The sequence below is a fragment of the Corvus moneduloides genome, chromosome 7 (assembly GCF_009650955.1).
Source record: "Corvus moneduloides isolate bCorMon1 chromosome 7, bCorMon1.pri, whole genome shotgun sequence".
NCBI classification, from domain to species: Eukaryota; Metazoa; Chordata; class Aves; order Passeriformes; family Corvidae; genus Corvus; species Corvus moneduloides.
This window is the reverse complement of record NC_045482.1, coordinates 38,222,524-38,234,948: the sequence shown is the minus strand read 5'-3', so window position 1 is coordinate 38,234,948 and position 12,425 is coordinate 38,222,524. Positions and strand designations below refer to the sequence as shown.

General features: G+C 47.6%; 1 protein-coding gene across 8 annotated transcripts in view; it reads left to right on the top strand.

The window, feature by feature from the left end:
* Window positions 1-12,425, top strand: part of CACNB4 (calcium voltage-gated channel auxiliary subunit beta 4) — a 77,962-nt gene that overhangs the window by 23,593 nt on the left and 41,944 nt on the right. Inside the window, exon 1 of one of the 8 annotated variants that reach the window (XM_032114132.1) lies at window positions 6,459-6,594. The exons of the other annotated variants lie outside the window; for them this stretch is intronic. Within the exon in view, the coding sequence (XP_031970023.1) occupies window positions 6,550-6,594 (45 nt within the window). The 5' untranslated portion in view covers window positions 6,459-6,549. Of the gene's footprint in view, window positions 1-6,458; window positions 6,595-12,425 lie in introns of those variants that run through there. 8 annotated transcript variants of the gene reach the window in all.

The following is a 12,425-nucleotide window of genomic DNA, read 5'->3' as shown; positions in this document are numbered from 1 at the left end:
CTGGGATTTGTAAACGGTCTCACACGGTGCTGCTGGCACGTGGAGTGTTTGGAGGTGCTGAATGAATTAAGTGAGAATTGCAGGTGTTTCTCACCCTAGGCAGAGCACAGATGACTCCGTTCATCCCAGATTCCCACCTGGCTCGGTGGGAGGATGGCAGGGCCGGGGATCCCTGAACTCCTGTCCCATCCAGAGGCGCTGCTGTCCCTGGAGCTGCTGCAGCAGACCTGGCTCGAGGTGTCCCTGCAGGGAGAGCAGAGGGAACAACAGGGGGGATGTTTTGGCATTTGGGTGTCTGCTTTGAGGCATCCCACCTCGCTGGCAAGACCCTTAGTCCTTCTCCGGGGAGTGCTCCCATTTGCTGCCTTCCAGAATAGCCAATGGAAGGGAATGGACCTCTCTGATGGAGAAACATGAGAAATACAGAAATGGGGTTTTTACATGTTCCAGGGCTGTCCCATAAGGAAGATGAGGAGTCATCATTGTCAGGATTTTTCCCACAGATTGTGTGCTCTGCTCCTGGATGGTGAGAACATCACAGAGTCATCATTTCATCAGGTACATAAGGAGAGGTCTCCCGGAGACTTTACAGGAAGGAACACAACGCACTTAAATATGCAGAGCTAAAGCCATGAATATTTGTTCTTCTCAACTCAGCTCCCAAGTACTCTGGCTAAATATTTAAAGAAATCAGGTTGGACAAATGGTTCCTCCTTTATTGATCTGTTGTTTCTGGATCAGTTTCTCCACTTGGATGAGAGTCATGGAAATCTACTGCAGGGAACTGAGGAGTTTCTTGTTGTCCCCTGCCATGAAATTCCAAGTGCTGTGTTGCAGCCTGTGGTAATTGGATTATAAAGCAAAGGGAAATGCAGTAAGATCAGCAGCCAAATCAAGGCATCCCTGTAAAATCCCAAGGAGAAGCAGCAAACTGGAGATGAAGTTGAGCTGTGTTTGCCTAGTTTGATTGATTGATTGATTGATTGATTCCATTAACCTTTTAACAAGAACAGCAAATTCTTCTTAGCACTGGGACTTCAAAGCTCTGTGTCTGACTCTTTCTAAGACACCCTTTACCCTACTCCTTGAACCTACATACAAAATAAAATATGTAGTTTTACTAGTTTAGCTAAAGAAAAAGAAAAATCTCCATGAGATCATGTATTTTACAGAAGCTGGAATTTCATTTTAGCTTGCAGGGCTGTCTTTTTGCAAACTCAAGGCTTTGTTTTCTCTAAAGAACTATTACATGATAATTGTAATTTATCAAAAATACATTTCAAGCAACTTTTTTATGAGTGTTCACTGATAAAACTGCAAATACTTAAATGCATCTGGGAAATTAACACTGACCAGGAGCTTTCTGGGCTGTTTGTCTTTTCTGAGACTGGAAAATCTTTCTGTTCATTGCTCTGTAGTGGTTGGATCTTTAGTAATAGGATGTACCTGGATTCCCAGTACAAATCCAGTGCTCTTTCTCCGTGCAGCTTTGCTGTTCCCAGCCCCAGGAGGATGATTGCAGCCCTGGTGGGTGTGTTCCGATATGGATGGGATTTCCAGAATGCAGTGGTGCCTTTCCCTGCTTGGATAAAATAGCAGCAGCTTCCCATAAAGTTTGTAATTGGCTTTTAGCGATCCTTTCCCATCATTCCAACAGTTGCAGCCGAAAGTGTTGTGCAGAAACTCAGCATCAGCACTTACGGCAGCTAAGGAGATGGATTAATATTCATAAGGAAAGCAGAAGAGCTTAAAATAAGGGATAAAACAAGTGCTTAATCCTTTGGCCCAGATGGTTTTTGGCACGGCAGATAAAAATGTGGATCTTCCCTAAGAACAGAACCCCTCATCTCCCTTCCAGCAAGGAAATGTGACACAATTCCAGCCACAAGTCCACTCTGGCTTTTCAGGGGGATGCCTGGGGTGTGACTGGGTCCTTGGGACCTTCTCAGCAGCCTGGTGGACACTGGGAGCTGCTGGAAGGAGATCTCCGTGGTCAGTGTCCATGGATATCTCCGTGACTGCCCCGCTGCCCAAGGATCCGTGTGGATCCTTCATTCCAAGCTCCGCACCTTCCAGAGGGATCCCTGTGCTCACACGGGGCTGTGTCTTGCACAGGTAATTTGGGGTTTGCTCTGCTCAATCCTGTGGAAGCCACAGTTGGAGTTGGCTGGAGTTGTTAAACCCTAAAACCCTCTGGAAGGGCCTCTGCTCCCTGCAGCTCGGCTTCCTGCAGGTCTCCACAGTGCCTGTGGGAAAGAGGCATTTCACAACTCGTTAAATATAGAGGGTACCTACAAATGTAGCCCAGTTACCTCTCACTGTAGGTGCTTCCAACCAAGAGGAAGTGACAACCAAGTCTTCACACTCTTTAATTATAGCAGCCTTTACATAACAGTGTCAGATAAATGTGTTTTAGAATAGGTGGCATCTTGCTTCCTCCAGAAGATCTGTCAAATTAGACCAGACTAATTTATTACTTGAAATTCCAAGGATTAAAGCACGCCATCCACCAGTCTGTTTGAATAAAACCTTAGAATTCACCGAATCCTCTGTGCCAGGATATATCCCAAACAGCACAATCCTCCTTTCTTTTGAAACAGAAACACATCCCTATTCCTCTGGTGGCTTCGAGGACTCCAAGTCCCACAAATGCCATCCCATTCTGCTGGAAAACAGGGTTAGAGGGGATCTCAGGAGGTTCTCCTGGCCGTGCCTCCACCCAAGGCAGAAGCTGCACCAGATTCTTATCTAATCTCTATTATAAAACAGAAGGGGAGGGAGAGAGGCAGAGAAATTGCTTTAGAGGGAGAAGGGGCAAGGAGTGGGGCTATGCCAAATCACTTAGGAGAGTGAGGAACTGGCCTCCTTCCCACTGATGGAAGCAATCTGTGCCTTAGGAGGATTGCTGGAGAATGCTGACGGTCCTTTCCCTTTCCAATAATGAAATCCATCCCAGCTCTTCTGCTGATGTCGACAAGAGCAGCTTTCCATGGGAGAGAGCAGTTTTCTTCAACAGGCCCAGGAATCCAGGCAGGGGAAGATGAAACCCAAAGTTTGTGTCTCATGGGGAGGATGCTGATGGAGACTCTAGGTTTTAGAGTCCTCTGTGTGCTGGAAGGAGTGGATCCATATCCAAGCCTGCTCTTAATGTAACCACTAATGCTCTTTGTTAATGTGCCCTTGCCTTCTGGGGGGGGTTCTGCCTCGTTGTCCCTAAGTAATGTTCGGAATCCAGGACCATGACCTGATGTGAGAGCGGGGAGAGGCCGTAAAGAACTTCTCTGTGTTGGTGTTGGGGTTTTGCTGCTTCAGGGTTAACATTGCTGTAGCTCCTTCTCTCCCCCACAGCAGCAGGAAAAGAGGCAGTGCTGCTCCTCCACTCGGCTCCCAGCGAAATCCCAGGTGGAAGTGGAATTTGTTGAAGTAGGGAGAAGGGAGAAGTTGCTGACTCCCATCCCGGCTTGGCGCAGTGCGGTGCCGAGGCGTTCCCTTGACTTGGCAATCTGGATCCTGCGCATTTATTTATTCCAGCAGCACTTCAGTGTGTTTATGCAAATAGTTCATTGCTCCAGCTCCTGAAAGAACCACACAAGTGCTGTCATTTGATTGAGGAATCATTAGATCGGGCTGGAAATAAAATTTTCTCTGGTTCGGTATTCACGCCCTCGGAAAAAAACCCTCAGTGTTCCCACATTTGGGTAGCTCAGGACTGACTAAATAATTGATATTTTGGGATAGATGGATACACGTCTCAGAGAGATTTCCTTTGTACTCTAATTAAAAATAAAGAGGATATGAATAATCTCTAATGGCAGCAGAGTATTTGGAGGAAGCCAAGCATTTTGGAGGACTGTGGATGCTCAAAGTATTCTGACTTCCGAGTCTTTCTCTTTCCCCCACCTCCAACCTGAAAACATTTTAGTCTGGGTTATATCCTCAGTGACTTGTTGGGTATTAAAAGTTTTGAATGACTTGTGGTCTCTGTTTACACCTCTTTCAAAATCTCCTGTGCCCTTGGAAATGTGGAGTTGTGGGCTCTGATTAACATCATCAGTGAATGCTATTAAAGAATTGAATAATGCAGCAACTGAAGCCATTAGAAAAATGACATTTTTTAAAGGTTAGACTTTAACAAAGCTCCTTTCAGCTCTTTACCCATTCCATGTTTTCAGCAGGTCGTTCCTTTAGTGTTGGCCAAAAGCAGAGCAAGGAGGACACGTAACAGAGGCTCACTGTGGCTGAGGCAGTGGAATTCCCTGCCTGAAAATACCAGACATCTGAATTCTCTTTTGGAAACAGGCCAGGGATGATTTTGATCTCTCAGACCCTCATCTTTTACAACTGTGGGCTTTTTATTTGTTCCTTTGAGCCACTCCCCGGGGAGCTCACCTCAGAAACACGGAGCATTGAAGTGTCAGCCTATTGTGCTCTTCCCATTTTGCCTGCGCTGAGCTCTCCTGGGAGTTGGAATCAAAGGGATTTCACTTCCTGGAAGCCAACAGAGATGACCACCCCTACATCCAGTGTCACAACAAATATCACTGGAACAGCGATGATTTGTCACTGATAGAAATTTGGAGCTATTTTCCTGAGCCTATTTCTCCACCCTCCCCTTGCTCCCTATTTCCGAGTTCCATCCAGCCCCCCGGTCCCTCAGCATATTTATTATATTTATATTACTTTCCAGTCAGCTTAGAAGAGCTGGGTGTCTTCCTCCCTCACCTCGGTGTGTGTTTCTTGGATAAATTACCTCATAATATTCAAAACAGCCTTTGATTTAGAATTCCTCTGTATTACAGGGATTTGTGTTTTTATAGCATCTTTTAGGAGCCTTTTGAGTTGAGTCATTAAATATATATTTTTAATAACCTCTTCGTCTTAAAAGGACAGTGTGAAATGTAAGGACTGGAAATCAAATAGTGATTCCCCTGACTTCTGGATTAAGTTGTTTTATTACAAATCCATGTGAAGTTCACTTTTTTCCCTTCATCTTGAGATTTCACAGCCGGTTTTTTTTTTGCTAATTTTGAGCTGACCAGTGATTCTCATAGCTGATTCTTTCAATCTGTAACATCACAGATCTTCCAGAACCCTGTAGAACAGGCTGTAAAAATTAACTCCTGGATAGGGAGTTTAATGAACATTTTAAACACCATCTTAGAAGCTGAGATCCTCCTCCGTCAGAATTAGTAAATTGGGAATAAGATTTAGCATAATTTTGGGAAACCTTCAATGGAATTTGTAAGAAGTTGTGAATATGGCAAGAATAACACTTTTGGCTTTGCTTCAGGTGTCTGTTGGACACTTCCCACGGGATTAGAGGTAACTTTGCAGAAGTAAAGGAAGCTTTTGGAAGGAAAAGTAGATGAAGCAAATGGCAAACACAAATAGGAAGCGTTTGTGAAACAGCGGTGTTGGATCAGATTGCACTGACGATGAGATTTTAAATAATTGTTTTAATAAGAATAGGAAGTAAATTGTAAATTAGTTCTGTCATTAGTGTTTAATTATTTATTGACTTTTTAATCTCGTAATGTTACACCAGAAGTTTCATTTGTAGAGCTCCAGGAGGAACCAGTTTAAAGATTTTGTTTCTTAATTTAGTTGTAAATCAGGTTCAAACTTCTGTTCTTCTAATTCTTGGTGTTTAGGGTTTGGTTTTCTTGTTTCCAGACATCGGGTGCGTGTGTGTTCTGTAAATTCTTAGTGTTTAGTCCTAGTGTCTTTCGGGTTTAACTCTTAATTGTTTCCAGATATTGTTGGGGGGTGGACGGATAGTTTTCCTTGGAAACCACCCGCTGATCTCTGGAATCTTGAAGAAGAAAGGCTGTATTTTATTGTAAATAAACCACAGAATTGGGCTGGAAGGGACCTCTGGAGACCATCCAGTCCAAGCAGGGTCACCTGGAGCAGGTGACACAGGAATGTGTCCGGGTGCTTGGAATGACTCTGGAGAGGGAGACTCCACACCTCCCTGGGCAGCAGTTCCAGTGCTCTGCCACCCTCATGGAAAGATGTTTTTCTTTATGTTGAGCTGGAACTTGTGTTTTATTTTATGGCCATTGCTCCTCAACCTGTCACTGGCACCGCTGAACGGAGCCTGACACCATCCTCTGACCCGCCTTGGAGGTATTTTTATGCATGAATGAGATCTCACCTCAGTCTCCTCTAGACTGTGCAGTATTATTGTAAAGCAGATATGTTTTATTATAAATAAGCACGGGACCGCCGCCGCCGGGGGCACAGGGGGCCGCCGCCATCAGCCCGTGAGGCGGCGCCAGCGCGCAGCGCTGCTCGCGGGCGGCGCGTCCCAGCCAATGGCGCGGCGGCGGCGGCGCGTCCCGGCCAATGGCAGGGCGGCGACCGCGCGGCTCAGCCAATGGGGGGCGGCGGTGCGGCGGGCGGGAAGGAGCGGGGCGGGCGGGGGGGGCTCCGGCGGGAGGCGGCGCCGCCGCAGCGCTAAGGGAGCTCGGCCCCGCCGCCTCACCGCGCTCCGCCGCCGCGCTCCCCGGCCCTCCGGCCCCGCACCGGCCCCCGCACCGGCTCTCCATGTACGACAACTTGTACCTGCATGGGTTTGAAGACTCGGAGGCGGTGAGTGCTGCGGGAGCGGGGCGGGGGGCGCGCAGACACGCACGGGCGGGCTGGGTGTCTGTGCTGCGGGTGAGGCACCGGGGGGTGACCCTGTGCTGCCCCAAAGATGCTGGGACAGGCTGCTGTGGTTCCCTAGGGGATGATCCCTCCCCAGCATCCCTATCAAAATGGTTCTCTGGCAGCACAGAGCCCCCGGTGCCGTGGTCAGACGCCTCGAATTAGGAGCGTTCCCCAGCGGTGTCCGAGGGGGTGTTTTTCGCCATCCAGGAGAACGGCCGGGATTGCCGCGGCGATGGACACGCTGTTCCATATTAAACAGGGATCCGTTACATAAGGCGTTGTGGACAGCTCGTAAAATACACAGATAACAACATAATATAGAGTGTACGTCAATGCAGACGTATGTATGGTATGATGTGGTGTCCTCAGGAGAATGGATGGGTCCTGTAGGGCTTCGGATGAGGAATTTTTTTCCTGCCTGTGTCGGAGTCGGTCTGGAAGTGCAATCCCTCTTACGTGTTGCCTCACAACTTGTTTTAGCATCCCTTTATTTCAGGGAGAGAGGAACAACAACTGTGCAAAATTGACGTTAATGCAGTGCACCATGTTGAGATGAAATACTGTGTATTGGAATCTTTCTGAACTGGGTATTTGAATTATTGCTTAGAAGCCTGGAATGCTTGGAGTTGGAAGGGTTTAAAGCTCATCTCATGGGCAGGGACACCTTCCACTAGACCAGGTTACTGCAAGCCCCATCCAGCCTGGGTTTGGACACTTCCAGGGATGAAGAAACGCTTTGGGTCAGTTTAGAAATTCCTGCCCTTTTGGTATGTGTGTGTGTTAACTTTTCCTTTGGGTTTTCTCTTGCTGCTGCTGCTGCTACTGCTGCTCACAAGCTGCCAGGCCAAGTGCAGATGAGTGTGTTGGTTCCTTTAGAAATGTGTTTAGGGATCCAGCTGGATGTTTCTGTAAACCAGACAAAGCGTGAATTCTTGAGAGCTGTTCTCCATCCTGAGTCTGTCTTGTGCTGGTTTAATGTCTTTCAGCAAAGTATAATTATGGTCTTAAGAAGACAACTTAAAAGTACAGTATTAGGGCTGAGAAAATGGGATTGTTGGATAATGGTTGGTGTAGAAGAAATGTATTACTTCTAAAAGTTCATCAGAGAATGCAGGTAAATGTGTGGTGTATTTAAAGGTGCTTCTGAGATGCTCAACTCCACGTATTCCCAGAATCCCAGGGGATTGGAAGGGACCTCTGGAGATCACCCAGTCCAACCCCCTGCCAAGGCAGGGTCACCTGGAGCTGGTGACAGAGGAGTGCATCCAGGTGGGTTTGGAACGTCTCTGGAAAGGGAGACTCCACACCCTCCCTGGACAGAGTTCCAGTGCTTGGCCACCCTCCATGGAAAGAAGTTCTTTCTCGTGTTGAGGTGGAATTTCTTGTGGTTTAGTTCATATTTCAGTAAACCCCGGTGATCTCTTCCAGAAAAATTATTTGGGAAAGGCAGCTTTAATGGCAGCAGAGACCTGTTACACAAAAATCTGGGTTAGGATTTGTGCTGGAAGAATTGTGTTAATGGAACAGAGGAGCTTTGGCTTTAGCTGTCCGCTTGGAAGAATTGGGATGAAGAGTCATTTCCAGATTCCTTAATACTCTCTTAAGCAGTTTATGATAACACTGTTTGTACAGCTTTTTAAATTTTACAGCCTCTCTGTAATTGAGAATGCTTTTGATAGACCTAATCTCCAGCATCATAGGAATATGTGAGAACCTCCCTCTCCTTAATAAAAAAACACCCCAAACCCTAAAAACAATCTGGATCTCGCAGTTGTATGGGAAAACTGGAGGCCATAAACCCCAAAGGCTCAGGCACAAAGCAGTTAAAATTGCCCGAGTGTCTGTTTGCTTCATGCTCCTGAACCACTTGCTTTAAACATTAAAACTTATTATTTTAGCTCCTGACTCAGGGACTGGGAATGCCTGCTGAGACAATATCCTGGCAAACAGGTAGTGGGGATGGGTCACATGAGTGCCACTTTCTGGCCAGGGAGAAGCAAGTGAGAGAATTAAAACAGTGGAGAACAAATTGTGGTGGAATTCTGGTTCCCTGCGGTGAAGAGCAAATAACTGTGAGCGTGCAGAGATGAAAGCAGGGCTTCTCCATTGTTCTGGTTTAGGACCTGGAAGGCTTATCCTGCAGCTGGAGAGCTGGAGCAGCCACGGGCTTGGATCCTCCTTCCTCCCCTGAAGCAGCAGGAGCTGTGAGGGAGGGCTCGTGCTAATTGCAGTGCTTCCAGCATGGAATAAACCACAGCCACATGAGTCATTAGCACAGGAATGTCTGCCTGAAGTGGGCATTTGCCCTCATAAAACCCCTGCAGGCGAGTGCATAACGCAGCTTGAATTTGCATTAAAGGCAGAAGTGATAGGGCAGTGGCATGGCACTTACACCCAGTAAACACGCTCAGTTTTGGAATGGTACCATAACATTTCTGCCTGGTTTCTCCTGGTAGATAATAGACAGATTAACTGCTCAGAGAGCACCAGGAGAAGCGTGCAGGTGAAATTTTCCTGTTAAAACCAGGAACAAACATACTTTTTAACAGTGAACAGATATTTCCATGATTTTTGTAACAGCAAGTCTTCTTGTAATGTGTTTGTGTGTCTACATACAGATAAAACTTGCAAAAATACCATTTTTATGGCTGGATATATAAAGAAATGAGTGTGTGCATGGTATTACAGTCCATTACCAGCTGTGATGATTAATGTGAACTAGATGATGCAGTAGCTGGTGTGAGGCTTTTTGGAGGAGGAAAATTACATTGCTGAAGCTGAGGAAAACTCCCAGTGATTGTAGGCAAAAAGTCGTTTCCACTTTTGGAAAAGAGGTGCAGGGATATGGAAGTGAACGAGTTCTGCAGGGACAAGTGTCCTTGTTGGGAGCACAGGAAGATGGAGAGTGCATCACCAGAGGGAGAAACATGTTCCCAGTGAAGAATTTTCCTTGTTTGTTGTCCTGCCCTGTGATTTTTTGATTTTTAGGCCTCTTTTAAAATTCTTTGGGTAGTTCTAAACAGGGTCACCCTTTTGGGAATCAAAGCTTGTTTGCCTTGTAGGGAACTATTTCACATTCTTGATCACAAGACGATTATAAAAGCCCATTAGCTCAGGGGCTTAAGACAGTGCGATCTACTGGGTAAGCAAATAATAAATGAATCTTGTTTTACCTTCGAAGTTGTGACCTCATTGTTGTGTGTCTGTGGTGGGGAGAGATTGGAATGCTACTCCATGGGCCAATCCAGAGTTTCTCTTTGATTTTGGGCAAGACTCCACCTTTTTCAGAAGCAAACTTCAGTTAACCCTTCCCATAAGAAATCACTTTGCTCTTCTGTAAAATTACATTTCCATTAAGGCCGCATTTTATTAAAAAATTATCTACAGGAGTTAGCAACAAGTACCCTGCGATGCAGAGTCCATCCCAGCCCCATGAATAAAACCTGACTCAGATCAGTGGTTTGCACCTGCAGAGCTGTCAGAACAGCCCCTTTTAGATTGTCTGCTTCTATTTTTCCCTTCAGAGCAACACCTGAGCCAGTGAAACGCCTTTCCGCACCTCTCGGGGTGTCAGTTTTAGGCTTGTCAGCACGGGAGAGGCTTTATCTGGGGTACTTCAGTGGCTTATCGGGGCGGCTGGGAAGAGCTCGGATCTGCATCAGGCAGGGAGCAAGCAAGGGGTGGCTGGCACGGGGGCAGCGAGGGGCTGGCACGGGGTCAGCGAGGGGCAGTGTGGGGTCAGCGAGGGGCTGGCACGGGGTCAGCGAGGGGCAGTGTGGGGTCAGCGAGGGGCAGTGTGGGGTCAGCAAGGGGCTGGCACGGGGGCAGCGAGGGGCAGTGTGGGGTCAGCGAGGGGCTGGCACGGGGGCAGCGAGGGGCTGGCACGGGGTCAGCGAGGGGCAGTGTGGGGTCAGCGAGGGGCAGTGTGGGGTCAGCGAGGGGCAGTGTGGGGTCAGCAAGGGGCTGGCACGGGGTCAGCGAGGGGGCAGCGAGGGGCAGTGTGGGGTCAGCGAGGGGCTGGCACGGGGGCAGCGAGGGGCCGGCGTTGGGTCGGCGCGGCGCGGAGCCGGTCCCGGTGCCGGTGCCAGCCCCAGCCCCAGCCCCAGCCCCAGGAGGCGGTGCCAGCCCCGGCGCGCTCCGCGTGCCTTTCCCCTCGGTCATCCCGTGCTTCCCAGGCGGAGCTGCTCTGCCTCCTCCTGTCGCAGCCATTTAAAAAGGCATTTCACTTACGCTTTCGTCTTCCAGCTGCGGTACCTAGCTCGTATTTAGATATTGAGTCGATTTCCATGTGCATCTGACCCATAAAGGAGAGGGAAAGGTGGCTTTGCTTGCCCTGTTGCAGATTTTTTTAGTAACTGCTTTTGCCTATTTGCTCTTTCCCCAGCATATCCTCCTCTCCTGAGCCATAGATGCACCTTCTTTCCTAGACTTCTTTTAGCTGTTTGACCTGCATCTAACCCTGCCTGTCTTCCTTTGGCAATTCCCATCCCCACATCCCCAGCCTCCTTCCTGCTGCCACTGCCAGAGCAGGCTCTCTGTTCATCAGGGAAGCAGGACTTTCCTGTACTTGCTGTGTAAGCCAGGGTGATGCCCTTCTGTGCAAGTTCAGACTCTGTCACCAATAGTTAGACAAACACTTGTGGTGGGATTCATGCCCACAAAAGTATTTTAGATTCTGAAAGTCCTTTGATGTTTATAGGGACTAAACACCAGTGAGACTGACCCTGGTAACTAATGGTCCCAGTTTGCCATAAAAAGGGCCATGAGCAGGACTGTGTGTGATGCTGCATTCTAGGGTTTGTCTCCAGTTACTCCATACAATTCTCGAGAGGGCATTGCTGAGAATTTTTAGGAAAAACGTGATGGGAATAGTGGGAAAACACATTCTATTCACCACGTGAATGGTAGCACCAGTGTTTTGAGGACGCTATATACTCCACTGCCTTTTCAGTGACATTACTCCTTAAACCTGTCATTCCTTCTGCTGCCAGTATACACTTTTCTCATGGCACCTGAGATGAGAAGATCTCCATGTGCTGCCCAAGTAGAAAACGTGATTACAGGAAAAAAAGCTTTGGTAGGGAAGTTCGTATCCAAATATTCATTGGATTTGTGTCTGGTGCCTCTCTGATAGCTAAAGAGGAGGAAAGGTGGGCTTTGCTTGCTCTGTAGTCTCAGTTGTTGTGGGTTGAGTAACAATCAAAATGTATATTTAGAAGTGTTTTTCATCCTGTCTCTTCAGTGATCATGTACTGGGTTTTGCAACACCCAGTTCCTTCTGTAGAAATCTTCGTGCAATGGGCAGCCAAGACCAAGCAGAAGCTTTATCCAGCTGCCAAATAAAATCTGGGACTTCCAGTGGGGTTAGAAAGGTTTCAGTGGTTACTGGGTACATCATGTCCACAGGGCACTTCTGAGATTGTCAGGCTGAAGGTTGAAGGTTGGTCGTTGAGATCTGATGGTCATTTTACATGTCTTGATGGATTTTGCAGGCAGGGACACCTTCCTCTACCCCAGGCTGCTCCAAGCCCCATCCAGCCTGGCTTTGAACATTTCTAGGGATGCGGCAGCCACAGCTTCTCTGAGCAAACTGTGCCAGGGCCTCCCCACCCTCACAGGGAAGGATTTTTACCATGGATGGGAATGCGAACTGGGAGAAGTGTTTGCAGTGCCATTGGTTTGCTGGAGACACCCAGCTTCTCTTTGAGTATAATTGTTCTTAATTTCCCGATTTCAATTAGTCCAGTTTCTAATGTTTAATCCAAAAAAGA